Source organism: Hippopotamus amphibius, chromosome 12 (genome assembly GCF_030028045.1).
Source record: "Hippopotamus amphibius kiboko isolate mHipAmp2 chromosome 12, mHipAmp2.hap2, whole genome shotgun sequence".
Lineage (NCBI taxonomy): Eukaryota > Metazoa > Chordata > Mammalia > Artiodactyla > Hippopotamidae > Hippopotamus > Hippopotamus amphibius.
The window spans coordinates 62,928,027-62,945,399 of record NC_080197.1 but is presented as its reverse complement, the minus strand read 5'-3'; the positions used below and the strand labels follow the sequence as shown (position 1 = coordinate 62,945,399).

At 36.7% G+C, this 17,373-nt stretch overlaps 1 protein-coding gene across 1 annotated transcript in view; it reads right to left on the bottom strand.

Moving 5' to 3' along the window:
• Window positions 1-12,437: 12,437 nt before the first annotated feature.
• The window catches only part of SLCO1A2 (solute carrier organic anion transporter family member 1A2), a 40,578-nt gene continuing 35,642 nt past the window's right edge, over window positions 12,438-17,373 (bottom strand). Inside the window, exon 15 of the mRNA XM_057701937.1 lies at window positions 12,438-12,954. Within this exon, the coding sequence (XP_057557920.1) occupies window positions 12,738-12,954 (217 nt within the window). The 3' untranslated portion in view covers window positions 12,438-12,737. The remainder of the gene's footprint in view (window positions 12,955-17,373) is intronic.

Genomic DNA, 17,373 nt, shown 5'->3' with positions numbered 1-17,373 from the left:
GGAAAACACCTACAAATACAAACCCAAAACAATTCAGAAAATGGTCATTGGAACACACATGTCAATAATCACTTTAAATGTAAATGGATTAAATGCTCCAACCAAAAGACACAGACAGGCTGAATGGATACAAAAACAAGACCCTTCTATATGCTGCCTACAAGAAACCCACTTCAGACCAAGGGATACGTATAGACTGAAAGTAAAGGGATGGAAAAAGATATTCCATGCAAATGGAAGTCAAAAGAAAGCTGGAGTAGCAATACTCATATCAGACACATTAGACTTGAAAGTAAAGACTATTACAAGAGACAAGGAAGGGCACTACATAATGATCAAGGGATCCATCCAAGAAGAACATATCACAATGGTAAATATCTATGCCCCCAATATAGGAGCACCTCAATACATAAGGCAAATGCTAACAGCTATAAAAGGGGACATCGACAGTAACACAATTATAGTGGGAGACTTGAACACCCCACTTACATCAATGGACAGATCATCCACACAGAAAGTAAATAAAGACACACAAGCTTTAAATGACACATTAGACCATCTCGACTTAATTGATATTTATAGGACATGCCATCCAAAAACGACAAACTACACTTTCTTCTCAAATGCACATGGAACATTTTCCAGGATAGATCACATCTTGGGTCACAAATCAAACCTCAGCAAATTCAAGAAAATTGAAATCATATCAAGCATCTTCTCAGACCACAACGCCATGAGACTAGATATCAATTACAGGAAAAAAACTGCAAAAAATACAAACACATGGAGGCTAAACAATTCACTCTTAAACAACCAAGGAATCACTACAGAAATCAAAGAGGAAATCAAAAAATATCTAGAAACAAATGACAACGAAACCACAACAACCCAAAACCTATGGGATGCAGCAAAAGCAGTTCTAAGAGGGAAGTTTATAGCAATACAGTCCTACCTTAAGAAACAAGAAAATGATCGAATAAACAACCTAACCTTACACCTAAAACAACTAGAGAAAGAAGAACAAAGAAACCCCAAAGTGAGCAGAAGGAAAGAAATCATAAAGATCAGAGCAGAAATAAATGAAAAAGAAAGGAAAGAAACCATAAGAAAAATAAATAAAACTAAAAGCTGGTTCTTTGAGAAGATTAACAAAATTGATAAACCATTAGCCAGACTCATCAAGAAAAAAAGGGAGAAGATGCAAATCAACAGAATTAGAAATGAAAAAGGAGAAATAACAACGGACACCTCAGAAATACAAAACATCATGAGAGACTACTACAAGCAACTATATGCCAATCAATTGGATAACCTGGAAGAAATGGATACATTCTTAGAAAAATACAATCTTGCAAGACTGAACCAGGAAGAAATAGAAACCATGAACAGACCAATCACAAGTACAGAAATTGAGGCAGTGATTAAAAATCTCCGAACACACAAAAGCCCAGGACCAGATGGATTCACAGGCGAATTCTATCAAACATTTTGAGAAGAGTTAACACCTATCCTTCTCAAACTCTTCCAAAATATTGCAGAAGGCGGAGCACTCCCAAACTCATTCTACGAGGCTACCATCACCCTGATACCAAAACCAGGCAAAGATGTCACAAAAAAAGAAAACTACAGACCAATATCACTGATGAATATAGATGCAAAAATCCTCAACAAAATACTCACTAACAGACTGCAACAGCACATTAAAAAAATCATACACCATGATCAAGTGGGGTTTATCCCTGGGATGCAAGGATTCTTCAATATACGCAAATCAATCAACGTGATACATCATATCAACAAATTGAAGGATAAAAACCATATGATCATTTCAATAGATGCAGAAAAAGCTTTTGACAAAGTTCAACATCCATTTATGATAAAAGCTCTCCAGAAAATGGGCATAGAAGGAAATTACCTCAACATCATAAAAGCCATATATGACAAACCAAAAGCCAACATTGTTCTCAATGGAGAAAAACTGGAAGAATTCCCTCTAAGAACAGGAACAAGACAAGGGTGTCCACTCTCACCACTGTTATTCAACATAGTTTTGGAAGTATTAGCCACAGCAATCAGAGAAGAAAAAGAGATAAAAGGAATCCAAATTGGAAAAGAAGAAGTAAAATTGTCACTCTTTGCAGATGACATGATATTATATATAGAAAACCCTAAAGACTCTACCAGAAAACTGCTAGCACTAATTGATGAGTTTAGTAAAGTAGCAGGATACAAAATTAATGCACAGAAATCTCTTGCATTCCTATACACTAACAACGGAAGAGCAGAAAGAGAAATTAAGGAAACTCTCCCATTCACCACTGCAACAAAAAGAATAAAATACCTAGGAATAAACCTGCCTAAGGAGGCAAAAGATCTGTATGCAGAAAACTTTAAGACATTGATGAAAGAAATCAAAGACGACACAAACAGATGGAGGGACATACCATGTTCCTGGATTGGAAGAATCAACATCGTGAAAATGACTGTACTACCCAAAGCAATTTACAGATTCAATGCAATCCCGATCAAATTACCAATGGCATTTTTCACAGAACTAGAGCAAGAAATCTTACGATTTGTATGGAAACGCAAAAGACCCCGAATAGCCAAAGCAATCTTGAGAAGGAAACATGGAGTTGGTGGAATCAGGCTTCCTGACTTCAAACTATACTACAAGGCCATAGTGATCAAGACAGTATGGTACTGGAACAAAAATAGAAAGGATGATCAATGGAATAGAATAGAGAACTCAGAAGTAAGCCCAAACACATATGGGCACCTTATCTTTGACAAAGGAGGCACGCGTATACAATGGAAAAAAGACAGCCTCTTCAATAAGTGGTGCTGGGAAAATTGGACAGCAACATGTAAAAGAATGAAATTCGAACACTTCCTAACACCATACACAAAAATAAACTCCAAATGGATTAAAGACCTACTTGTAAGGCCAGACACTATCAAACTCCTAGAGGAAAACATAGGCAGAACACTCTTTGACATACATCAAAGCAACATCCTTTTTGACCCACCTCCTAGAATCATGGAAATAAAATCAAGAATAAACGAATGGGACCTCATGAAACTTAAAAGCTTTTGCACAGCAAAAGAAACCATAAACAAGACTAAAAGGCAACCCTCAGAATGGGAAAAAATAATTGCCTATGAAACAACGGACAAAGGATTAACCTCCAAAATATACAAGCAGCTCATGCAGCTTCATACCAAAAAAGCAAATAACCCAATCCACAAATGGGCAGAAGACCTAAATAGACATTTCTCCAAAGAAGACATCCAGATGGCCAACAAACACATGAAAAGATGCTCAACATCACTCATCATCAGAGAAATGCAAGTCAAAGCCACAATGAGGTATCACCTCACACCGATCAGAATGGCCATCATCACAAAGTCTGGAAACAACAAATGTTGGAGAGGGTGTGGAGAAAAGGTAACTCTCCTGCACTGTTGGTGAGACTGTAAGTTGGTACAGCCACTATGGAAAACAATTTGGAGGTTCCTTAAAAAACTACAAATAGAACTACCATATGATCCAGTCATCCCACTCCTGGGCATATACCCAAAGAAAACCATAATCCCAAAAGAAACTTGTACCATAATGTTTATTGCAGCACTCTTTACAATAGCCAGGACATGGAAGCAACCTAAATGCCCATCAACAAATGAATGGATACAGAAGATGTGGCATATATATACAATGGAATATTACTCAGCTATAAAAAGGGATGAGATGGAGCTATATGCAATGAGGTGGATAGAACTACAATCTGTCATACATAGTGAAGTAAGTCAGAAAGAGAAGGACAAATATTGTATGCTAACTCACATATACAGAATCTAAAAATGGTACTGAGGAACTCAGTGACAAGAACAAGGAAGCAGATACAGAGAATGGACTGGAGAACTCGAGGTATGGGAGGGGGCGGGGGGTGAAGGGGAAACTGAGAAGAAGCGAGAGAGTAGCACAGACATATATATACTACCAACTGTAAAATAGTCAGTGGGAAGTTGTTGTATAACAAAGGGAGACCAACTCGAGGATGGAAGATGCCTTAGAGGACTGGGGCAGGGAGGGTGGGGGGGACTCGAGGGGGGGCGTCAAGGAAGGGAGGGAATACGGGGATATGTGTATAAAAACAGTTGATTGAACCTGGTGTACCCCCCCAAAAAAATAAAATAAAATAAAATAAAAGATAAAAAAAAAAAAAGAGTAAAGGTGGAAGAAAAGATATAATCTTGCACATACATCTGATATTTGGAATGACCACAAGAATATTTCCAATGTGGCAAAGTTATTAGATGTTAGTAGGTATATACTACACTGGGTCTGCAAGTGATTTTTCTCCCAGGTCTTAAGGAAACATACAGAATTATGAAAAGAATGAGGTTTTCCACACATATTAAACCTACCTAAATATGTCTCCCTCAGTATTAGCCATTCTAAGAAACTCAGCACAGTATATCTTTACTGAGAGGAGGAATATCTCTCGCTTCCCCTCCCTTCATAATTTCTATCATTTCATTTCGTTATCAAAAATGATATTGGTGAAGAAAGTATTTTTTTATTGAAGCTTAGTTGACTTACAATATTATACTACTTTCAGGGGTACAACATAGCGATTTGATATTTTTATAGATTACACGCCAAAGTTATTATAAAATATTGACTAGATTCCCTGTGCTCTATGTCCCCTTGATTTATTTATTTTATAACTGGCAATTTGTACCTCTTAATCCCCTTCACCTATTTTGCCCCTCCTCCCACCTCTCTCTCCTGTGGTAACCACTAGTTTGTTCTCTGTATCTGTGAGTCTGTTTCTGTTCTGTTATAGTCATTCACTTGTTTTGTCGTTTAGATTCTTAACATAAGTAAAAACACACAGTATTTTCTCCCTTATTTCACTAAGCATAATATACCTTCCAGGTCCATCCATGTTGTCACAAATGACAAGATTTCACTCTTTTTTTATGTCTCAATAACATTCCATCTTCATTCATTCATTCATTCATTCATTCATAAATACTTAGGTTGTTCCCATATCTTGACTATTGTGAGCAATGCTGCTGTAGATGTTGGGGTGCAGGTATCTTTTTGAATTGGTGAAGGATGTCTTTTGAATCTACCAAGATTGACATATCATTAGGATATGTTAAATTATTATTTTATTTAGAAATTGACTTTAACAGTGTTGGAGCATGGAAGGAATGAAAAATGCCCACTGAACTGAGAAGGCATCTTGAAACCGAAAAGCAAGGCAGGTAGCTCCATGTAATCAATGGATCAGTTTATTATAGGGTAACTTATTCACACGGTGGGATTCAGAAGCATTCACAGCTGCACTCACACTGCCCAGGGGCCACTGGGACAATTTTAGTTAACCCAGGACATGACTTAGGTGCTTGCAAAGAGCACGGGCATTCCTTAGTCAAGATTTGTGAGTGGGGAACTAGTCTTGTGGATGCTGGGAATACGTCAGGGAAGGTTTTCATCACTATTTGGGCACTAACAGAGCATACCTGTTACTAATGATTATTAAACAGTATCTATTAACTGCAAAGCCCTTGACAAGAGAGAAGTAATTTTCTATACAGTACAGTCCTGGGTAGTGTCAGCAGAGGGGCAGGAGAAACTGTTAGTGCCTAAGATGGTATCAGCTACGCTAATAGCCGTACTTACAGGAGTCACAGACATCTGAGGTCTCTAAGAATCTTGTGATTTCCTTTTTTTACTTCCTCTTATTTTAAAGTAACATTTGCTTGAATTTTTCTTAGGGCTGATTGCAAGAAAAGTTTCACAGTTTGTTTTTATCACACACAAGGCTTTACTTCAATAGCTTTGTTTGTAATAGAGCTCTAAGTACTACTTGGGCCATTTCCATAATTTGTGTTCTGTATGAATCACATTTATAAGTCATATACATGTATATCAGGCTACAACATTGAGAACAGTTAAAAGGAAAGTAAGTGCCTTGTTTAAAAACATAAAAACAGTCAACTCAGGCAGGTGTTTGTTGGATCCACAAATCTCTCGAGTGATAAATTTAAAAATTAGATACGTGATTCATAAATTTTAAAATCACTTCCAAGATTTCCTATGCCTGCTATGTGGTTGAACAAATGGAAAAACATTTAAAATGTACAATCCATAAAAGATCTTTCTTTCTATTCATCCTAGAGCAGGAGGTAATAAGAAATCAATGTAAATTTCGAGGCCACAATATTGTGTAATAGCATTTATTACTCTCACTTATTACCTAGACACAGATGAACTTGTAAAATACACTTGACAATATGCATCTACTCTCTAGATATATATCATCCAACTTAATATTCACTTTCTAAAATTTATCAAATATTCAATTGTTTTCTCCCCCTCCTTCCTTTCCTGTTCTTCTCTTTTCTTCTCCTTCCTTTGTCTTGTCCTTTTTCCCTCCTGAATAATTCAACCCTGAGCTATTGGATGAGGACAAGCAAGTAGGTGTGTTGGTAGGTGCAGGTGGAGGGTAGCTGTTTAAGGGGAACTATAGGGCCCTGAGTGGGATGTAAGAGTCCAAGCAGTGTTAGGAGAGTGTCCACAGGGGTGAGAGAATCCAAGGAAGTGTCTATTAGCCAGGTTTTCCAGAAAAACAAGACCAAGAGGAGATAGATAGAAAGATGATAGATAGGTGATAGAGAGATAGATGATAGAGAGATAGATGATAGATGGATAGATAGATATATAGATAGATAGATGATAGATAGATAGATATAGATAGATAGATGGATAGATTGATAGATAGAAGATAGATAGATAGTAGGGGGAAGCCTGGAGACCCAGGGAAAGGCTGATGTTGCATTATGAGTCCAGAGGCAGTCTGCTGGGAGAATTTCTTCCTCCACAGGCGAGGTCAGTCTTTTTCTATTAACGCCTTCAACTGATTGGTTGAGGCCCACCCACAGCATGGAAGGTAATCCATTTTACTCAATTTCTCCTGATTTAAACGTTAATCGCACCTAAAAAAGCCCTTCACAGAAACATCTAGAATAATGTTTGACCAAGTATCTGGATACTGTGTCCCAGCCAAGTTGACATATAGCACCAACCATCACAGGAGTATAAGGGGGACACCACACATGGGGCACCCTGACATGGGTGCAGAAGTCATCACTGTGGGGGAGAACAGAGTGAAGGGTGGATGTGAGGTGCTGACACCTGAGGAGGGGAAGATGGGTTTCCAGGTAGGAAAGCAGCAGCCCAGCACCACATGGTGTTGGACTCTGCTTGGGGTAAAGAAGGTCTCTGCAAGAAAGAGAGAGTGGCACCAGCAATGTCAGATTGGGTGGCACCAGGGATGGGAGACTGGTCATCAATATCACACTGGCTGAATTCCTTTAGCTTTATAAGTCCTATTATCTGGTGGTGGGCTTCTCCAACTTTATTCTTCTTCAGGATTGCTTTGATTTCTTCTTGACCCTTTACATTTCCAATGTAATCTTGTCAATAACCACATTTCAAAAAGTACTGGGATTTTGTTTGAGATTTCACTGAACCTATAGATAAAATTTGGGAGAACTGACATCCTTACAGTATTAAATCTTTTAATAAATGAACATGATATAGGTCTTAATTTGAATACTGCTTTGTAGTTTTGGGGGTAGAGGTCTTAGATACCTGTTATGAGATTTATTGTTAGGATTTCAGTGTGTTTTTTTTTTTTTTTTTGATGCTACACTAAATAGTATGCTTTACTAACATTATTGCCTAATTGCTATTGATATATGAACAACTATATTCGATTTTGTGGATTGCTCTTGTAACCAGTGAACTTTGTTGAAATTCACTTAATCATGTTGATAGTTTATCTGTAGCAACTTGCAGATTTTCTGCAATACAAATATGTCACCAATAGTTTTATTTCTTTTCTTCACTTATCCTTACACATTTTAATTCTTTTTCTTCCCATTTCCCTAACTAGGACATAATGTTAAATAGAAATTGCCATAGCAGCCATTTACTTCTCACTCCGAACATCAGCAGGAAAGCTTTATTCAAAATAAATTTCCCATTTAACTTTAATGTTTTCAGAAGGGCTTTAAAAAAAAAAAATCATGATTGTGTCCTAAAGCATATCACATGGAATTTATTGTGATTTTTGTTCTCATTCTAAGTAAATATTCATTTTTAACTTTATTTTGTATTCATCATTTTGAATTTTTTATAGGCCTTCCTTTCAAATTTTGTAAGCTTAAAAGTCCACAAAACTCTGGGACTTGCCTGGTGGCACAGTGTTTAAGAATCCGTCTGCCAGTGCAGGGCACACGGGTTGGATCCCTGGTCCGGAAATATCCCACATGCCGTGGAGCAACTAAGCCCATGCGCCACAGCTGCTGAAGCCCGTGAGCTCTAGGGTCCTCATGCTGCAACTACTGAGCCCACATACTGCAACTACAGAAGCCCATGCACCTGGAGCCCGTGCTCTACAACAAGAGAAGCCATGCAATGAGAAGCCTGTGCACCACAATGAAGAGCAGCCCCCGCTTGCCACAACTAGAGAAAGCCCGTGCACAGCAATGAAGCCCAATGCAGCCAAAAATTAAAAAAAAAAAAAGTCCACAAAACTTGGACCTGCCCCTGCTGGTGGCCAGGGTCTCCCTGTCTTCCCGCCACACCGTATTTCATCATCTTTCATCTCTATGCTTCTTGCCTCTTGGTGGCAAGATGACTTCTTGCTCCTCCTTGGGGCCTAATATCTTCAGTTCCAGAGGGAAGAAGGATAAAGGGCAAAACATCTTCCTAGGAAGCTTTGTCTTCTTATTTTGGAAAGAAATCCCTTCCCAAATTAGCACGCTTCTGCCAGTATCTCACTGATCAAAGCTTGTAGTCTCTGTGACCGTAGCCAGCAGCAAAGGAGATATTCTTACATTTGCTTTTACTCTTCTGTCAATCAAGATGCAGTCTTTCTTTCTTTTCTCAATTCAGAATCATCATTTCCCCTCAAGACCGAATGGGAAGCTTTTGCAAAATACTCTGATTACTTAGTGACTCACCATGTGTCCGTAGGATCTGAAATTACTTTGTGCTGTTATTTGTTGTTCTGTCATTGTTTTCTGTGTATACTTATTCACCCTAATAAAATGACACCAACTTGAATTTTACAGCCTACAACTTCTTTCATTACCGCCTTTCTTACATACATACACCCACACACATATCCTCTACAACCAAGGATAGAAACAAGAAAAATTGTTCAATAAACACCCATTGGGGGCTTCCCTGGTGGCGTACTGGTTAACAATCTGCCTGCCGATACAGGGGACACAGGTTGCAGCCCTGGTCGAGGAAGATACCACATGCCACAGAACTACTAAGCCTGCAAGCCATAACTATTGAGCCTGTGTGCCAGAACTATTCAAGCCCGTGCGCCTAGAGCCCTGCTCTGCAACAAGAGAAGCCACTGCAACAAGAAGCCCTTGCACTGCAACAAAGAGTAGCCCCTGCTCGCTGCAACTAGAGAAAGCCCTGGCAGAGCAACAAAGACCCAACACAGCCAATAAATAAATAAATAAATTTGTAAAAACAAAAAGACACCCATTGCAGAACCTTTAAAACTCTCACAATTGGAGGACACAGTTTCTACCCTTTCTGTAAAATGCCATATTTTCTTTCTTTTATTTTTGCCAATGCATTGTTCTTTATGAAATACTATTTTTTTTCATGCACGGGGAAAAGAAATCAGCATAAAAGGAACAAAAATGAAAGGCAAATGCATTGTTCTTTGTTTCTCTTCCTGCGGCCAGTGCTACAGAGGGAACCACTTCTTAGCAGTTCTGATGAGATGTGTTTGCCAATTTTATCTGAATTTATTAAGCTTAAAATACATTTCAACTCCAGGCTATAAAATATGAAGAATTCCTCTCCTTCCCTTTACATGTCTTTTCCCACTTTTTGTGGGTTTTTTAAGTACTTACTTTTAAAGTTCCCATAAATATTGGTTATATTTAGCATTATAAATGATATATTAAACAATTTCTAATTCCATAAACTTAGATTCCTCACAACATTAAATAAGGCAATGAATGATCTTAGATGTCCCATTACCTGTTTTCCTGCTGTTTATCTCTTCTACTTCCATCTGCTATGCCTTTACATCTACCCTGTCCTGAGGGAGGGCAAATTCCCAGGCCTCATGGACTTGATCACCGGAGGTCAGAAGCACTCCAACACTCACTTTCTCCAGTTTTCTTTCCTCCACTGAGAAGTGTCAAAAGAGGACCCTAGAGTGAAATGCCATCTTTCCTAGCAGGGAATAAGAGTGAGCCCAAGACACTGGGTCCAAAATCACATCTCTCTGGGCCTACTCTGCTCCTCTGAGGGTATTCAAGTGGGTGAATTGTACACAGAGTTAAAACCAACTTTCTCTCATCACCTTAAACCCATCAATAGAAGTCAAGAAAGAGCTGCAGGTACCCAAGGAAGATTCTGTTTCTTCAGTTTGCCCCCATGACAAGGGGTCACGAGGAAGTCCAGTCATGATCCCTCCTAATTTCATCACTCACAGTCTCACCAACACTCTCTGCCTTGAAACCCATCAGGACATCAGGACTAATCTCATTATGTCAAAAGTCCCAGAATTCCAGATGATCTGTCGTTTCCCTTCTTCTAATTTTCATTGTTTAATTTCCATGTACCTCCAATTCTCGACTTTTTCTCTGACTCCACTTTTTGAAATCTGCCCACTTTCAGTTTGTCTCCTGGAACTCAGTGTCCCTCATCTCCAAACCGGTCCATATTCTCAAACTCATGTACCTGCAAACTCTTCACAGCCGTAGCCTCACCAAAATCTGGGTTTCTTCTGAGGACACTGCTCCCCGCAGAAGCATCTCATGTGGTAGCTGTTGACTTTTTTTTCATTTCTCTTGATATAGGGTGAGTTCTTGCTCCTCTTCTAGCTTGCAGAACTTTCTCTCCATTTCCTCCCTTCCCAAATAAAGCAGCTCCAAGTTTCATGTCATCTGACCCTAATATGCAACTGTCCTTCACTGCTGCTGCCACACCTCCCCTGAGTTGGGACTCCTCACTTCCAATGGTTTTAGCTCCTGTCTCTGGTGTCAACACTGTTTCTGTCTTAATCGTGGTGCTTTTAATATGCACAGAGATGAAGTCTCAAACTTTGTGAGCACAGAACTTAACTCTTAAATCTTCCCCCCAAACCTGTTCTACCCAGTCCTCTCTGTTGCTTTCTTCTTAAATGACACATCCAATTTTCAGGAAATCCTATTGCTCTGCAAAATATATGTAAACAGTCCTTCAATTAACTGGCCTATTTCCTGTCTAACTTGTGGTCTATTTTTGGTCTAACTTGTATTCTTCAAACTTCCAACCCAGAGGCTCCTACCTGCATCCCAGGCTCCTTCTAAGTGCACCCTGCATGACAGCTCCTGCCACCCAGCTCCATCCCTGGAGACACACCTGTTCCCTTTATATGACACATAAATAACCAGAGTATATTGGCATCCACTTCTCCAATCCTCCCTCTCCACATCCTCCTTACCATTAAGGGAATTCTGTCATTATATCTATACTGACTGTCCTTTCGGTGGGAGGGAGACGTAGATAAACATGGCTGTTCATTCTACTCTCTTGAACCAGAAACTCCGCACCATCCATAAGGCCTCCTGTGTCTCTAAAATCCTTTTATACTTTTATTGTATCCCTAAGCTGTAAAATAATAATGAGTAGATTTAGTTCTAAATGTGCACCTTGAATTTTACTAATCTCAGTTCCATAACAGAAGCTACTTTTTAAACACTTCATTCTTTAAGAGGATGTGTGGAAAATTAGTGTTTGTGTTCTAACTTAGGACACCTTGGGTGACATAAACATTAGACTAAGGAGGCCTCCTGAATCTGGGAAACTGTATTTTTGATAATATCTGGCAATACAAACAGCCTTTAAGGACTTAGTGTTTTTCCTAACACTGTCCTTTCACCCTTTGACTTACACACTTGTTTTTAAGAGAGTTTAGTTGTCAGGTTTGAATTGCTGAAAAAAAAAAATCCAACAATCTTTGCTACATGATTTTTAATTACCTGATTAAGTTTGTCAGTACTCTGAACAAAATGAGCAAATATATGACATGAGTCAAAAAGCAGGGAATGAATTGAAAGCAAGTGATGGCATATTAGTGAGTAATCTATTTTAAAAGAATCATGTCTGGAATGAACAGAAGAGTCAAAGAACAATTCCAAAATAGAATAAAAAGATTTAGTCTTCTTTCATTTGAAGTCATAAATTTCAATAAAATACTTATATATTCAGATAAGAAGATAAGAATTTCAGTCTCTCTAAATAATCTTGATATCAAAGCAGAAATTCAATGAAATTAAATAGATTTTCATAATAGGAAATTTTTAGAATCATTTGGAAGAGATGTGGGAAATATGCCCTTATTTTGCATGATTTAAAAGAGAAATTGCTGTTTTAACAATTTAACATAAAAATAAAGCTGGTCTAATATCTTGTTTTGAAGGTTGTTTATAAATGTCCCTCTGAGGAAAATCTCAAATGCCATTGTTGCCTCAGAAATACCATTGGTGAACATTTTTTTACCTTGAGTAAAAAAAAAAAAGTTGAGGTTTTTAAAGACAGGGAAAAGTTACCTTCAGTGCTTCTATTGATTTTAAAAATGATTAAGTTGTAGTATGTTCTCCAACTCTGGGAAGCATGATATAAAAGAGCATTATAGTTTAGTCTTCAATACACCATCATTCAAAACTTTGGAATTTTGGTCCATCTCTTTGCTGTCATTTTCCTTCCCTGTAAACTTTGTCTCCAGCATAGTTTCTGAAGAGGCATTTCCCTCGGGTAAACGATACTTCCTCAAAATAAAGAGGATCAAAAAGGCTGGAATATAGCTGGTTCCTCTTAGTGCCGCTGGCAATCCAAGGTAGATGTATCTATCAAAAAAAAAAAATTAAAACACACCAAAACTTACAGAGATAATGTGGTGAATATAAACTAGTTTTGCATATTTTTAATTATTAGTATTTTACTCCCTTTAGGACAACAGCAGCTAATTGTCTTGCACGTCAATCTTATGAATGAACCTCATGAATTCGCCTATGAATTCTAACGTTTGTTAAAATGCTTTGGGGAATTCTTTTATCCAGAAAATCTAGATTTATTTTCCTCTTTTCTAATCTTTTGTTACTGTTTTTATTTTATCTTTTTACATTGAATAGTTTCACCAACTTAAATTTAATACTGAGAGTGATAGCAGTTTTATTTCAGTATTTAGTAAGAATGCTTCCAAAGAATCACTACTTATTATATTTCCTGCTGAGTTTTCTTTCTTAATTGGGTTAAGAAAGTTTCTTTCTCCTCTTCTGACTCTGCTCAAAGTTTTAGTTGTGAATTTGTAAAATACCACCAAATCATTCTTCTGCATGTAGTTAGCAGAATATTCAAGATTATTATTACTATATATAACAAACTCTGTTAGTTTTTATACATTATTAGATTCAATTTGTTAAATTTTTGCATGTATAAGTTAAATCAGCTTATACTTTTTTCCTTGTACTGAACTTGTCTAATGTCAATATCAAGATTGCACTAGCTCTGTAATATGAATTGGGAAATTTTCCCTCTTTTTCCATTTCTAGGAATAATTTATATAATGCAGGCATTATCAGTTCATTGAAGGTTTGTAAAACTTGCCTTAAAAGCTTCTGGACTTGATGTCTTTGGAAGATGAGAAGTTTTGACTGATTCACATTTTAAAATTTCTATATATTTATAGTAAAAGTTGGTAATACATATTTATCTAGAAAACTAATGTTTTCAAATTATTATGTCTAAAATTCCTAAGTATCTATACTTATATTTCCTTTTTCATTCTTAATAGTGTTTATTTGTGCCTCTTCACTTTCTTTATTTGCCTTTCCAGATTATTGTTATTATTATATTTTAGTCGTTTCAAAAACACAGCTTTTTTGGGGGGTTACCTCTCTGGTATGTAGTCTATTAATTTCTGCTTCTTATATTCCTTTTTCTACTTCTAAAATTTTCTCTTATTAGGAAACATTTCAAGAATGTGGAAAAAAAGAGTTAAACATATTTGTACTCACCATCCAGGTGTTTTAAATGATTTAATTTTGCCATTTTTGCTTCCAATTCAAAAGAAAATATTAATACATTTAATTCCCCTGTGTATTCCTGTGATCCTATTACATTCTAACCCATCCCAGGTGTAACACTATGTTGAATTTTATGGATTTTGTTCTTATTTTATTTTTATAGCTTTACAAAGTATGCATGTATCCATTCATAATTTATAAAATTATTGTATATATTTTTACATTTTAAATAATTGGCATAATACTATATTTTTATTCTGAAATTTTTCCTATCAGCCCACCGTTTTAAAACTAGGCTTATACATGTAGTCTACATCATTTATTTTTAACTGTTGAACCACATTGCAATGTACGAACTTGAAAGCAACTCTTTTGCCCCTTTCCTGCTTCCCCATTTCAGTCCCCCTCTAAGGAATGAAATCACTAAAAAATTGAAACTAACTCCTGACTTACGCTTTCTTGAATGCACACCATGCTTTGTCTAATCTGTTGATTCTTTTCCTAGATAAAAAGAAGTAGGAATGAAGAATTTAAGAGCTAAAGAATGATGTGGTCTCTTCCCGCTACAGCTCCCTTAGCAATTCTGCACGCAGATCATTCAGGCGAGATAACATCTGAAGAGAGAGTCAGCCAATCGGCACTCAGTGGAGGAAGATGCAGAACCCAACCTCCTGCCCCGAGGATTCACTGCGATTCTTCCCTTCCCATGCCCATTTTTTCCTTTAAATACTGTCAAGGCTGAGCAGAATCTTTGGAGTTGGTCTCTTGACATGAGCCCACCATCTCCCCAGACTGGCAGCTTTTCTGACTATAGCACCTTTCCTTTCCACTGACATTGCCTCTTGAATTATTGGCTTTTGAGTGGTAAGCAGCCAAACCTGAGTTCAGTAACAAACACATCACAGCTTATCATTCATTTTCCTACTGGAGAATTTTGTTCACATTTTTTATAGTAGCAACAAAACTGCAATAAACATTTGATGACATGTCTCCTTGTGCACATGAGCAAGAGCTTCTCTAAAATGTGTCTAAGCATCTTAGAGGATGCAACTTAGTAAATATTGCCCCAAAGTTCTTTTCAATCATTTTTATTGACCACCAGCAGTGGATGAGAATTCCTGATGTTCCCAATTTGTGTTCTATCATTCTTCATTGTCTATAGTGTTTTCTGTTGCCAAAATTTTTTTTTAATTTTATATGCAGTCACATTTGCCCATTTCTTGCTCTCTGGTTTGTGTTTTTGTTCCAACCCAAACCCAAAGCAATAAGGATAATGAAGATATTAGGGTCTACGGTTGTTGAAGACCTATCTGCTATTGTCTAATTATTATTTCTTTTAAGCCACATGCTTATTTCTCTGGGTAGTGTTTATGTTTTTTCTTTATCTTGAGCATATGTAATTTCACTCTGATATGTCTATTTAATTTATTCCACTAGCATTTGAAGTGCACTTTTGATCTGAAAATGTAAGTCTCTATCAAATTCTAGGGAATTCTAAGCCATTAATTCTTTATCTCTACCATTTCCTCTATTCTCTGTTTTAGAAAATTTCTGAGATATATCCTTTAATTGTCAATTGGTCTTCAACGTTACTTAGGTTGTTCATTTTTGTTTAATCAGTTCAAATTATTGATGTACATTCTAGATAAATTCTTCTGTACTCTCTTCCAGTTCACCAATTCTCATGTTGACTTGAAATTTATTATGTATTTAAGATTCCTTTTACTTCAATGCTATTCATTTAATCTCTAATATTTCCAAGAGTGCTCTTTTTTAAGCTCTTTATTGGAATATAATTGCTTTACACTGTTATGCCAGTTTCTGCTGTACAACAAAGTGAATCAGCTGTATTTATACATTTATCCCCATATCCCCTCCCTCCTGTGACTGCTTCCTACCTTCCCTATCCCAGCCCTCTAAGTCATCACTCACCATCTAGTTGATCTCCCTGTGTTATGCAGCAGCTTCCCACTAGCTATCTATTTTACAGTTGGTAGTGTATATATGTCCAAGAGTGTTTTTTTTTTTTGATCATCTTTTTATTTATTTATTTTTTTTTTTGGCACACGGGCTTAGTTGTTCCGCGGCATGTGGGATCTTCCTGGAGCTGGGATCGAACCCATGACCTCTGTATTGGCAGGCGGATTCTTAACCACTGCGCCACCTAGGAAGCCCCAAGAGTGTTTTTTGATATTCTTATTTCTGCTATAATTTTTTCATAATTTCTTATTCATTTTTAATGGGTATTATGCCATCAACTTATTATTTTTAATCTTATTGAGTTAAACATACTTATTTTAAAGTCTTTGTCAGACTCATATTAGATTAAATTTAATCTGGAATGAAGTCATGTTTCAATTGGTAGTTTATGTGCTTGTCTTTCTTATTCATGTATGTTAATGTTTTAGTTTACAAGCTCTTTTTGAGTATTTTGTTGTTCTTTGTTTATTTTGGTTTTCTTTGCTCTGTTTCTCTTCAAATTTGATCATTTTCCCTTTGCTTTTCCCAATCCTCCAGGTTCTGAGGTCTTTCCTAGTTCTTTTCATAGTGACACTGGGAATAATTACAGAGGGAGCAGATCATTTGATCTAGTTCTTGGGTGTATCTCTATCTTATTCCCTCCTTAATATCACAGCAATAATGTGCAAAAGGGTTTCTTTTTAAATCTCCTTTACAATGAAGTATGTATTATTTTCCTATGGTTGCTGTTAGTTGCATTAAAAAAAATCACTATATATCTATAATAGATCATTTTTGCACAGTTCGATGGCTCAAATCTTCTATATTCTCACTAATTTTTCATTTGTATTTCATATTCACTTGCAGAAGTGTGCTGAAATTTTCCACTCTGTAGATTTTTTCTTGTAATTTTGTGAATTTTTGTTTTTTATATTTGAGGTTATATTGATAGATTTATATGGGTTCATGATTATTATATATTTTTGGTAAAGTGTTTTTTATGATTAAATAATACTGTCCTTTAACTCTATTAATTCTTTTCACTTTAAATTCTATTTTGTCTTACAGTCATTAATATAACCACAGAAACTTGATTTAATACTTGTCTGGTTTATCTTTTCTGACCTTTACCTTCAACCTTTCTTTGCAATATATTTTTAGGCTATCTCTTGTAAGATATGTGGAATTTGGGAACATATGGCTGGAATTTTGAAAACTCCAATATGAAAGGCACTATCTTTTAAGAAGCAAGTTCAATTGGATTACATTTATTATGAAATC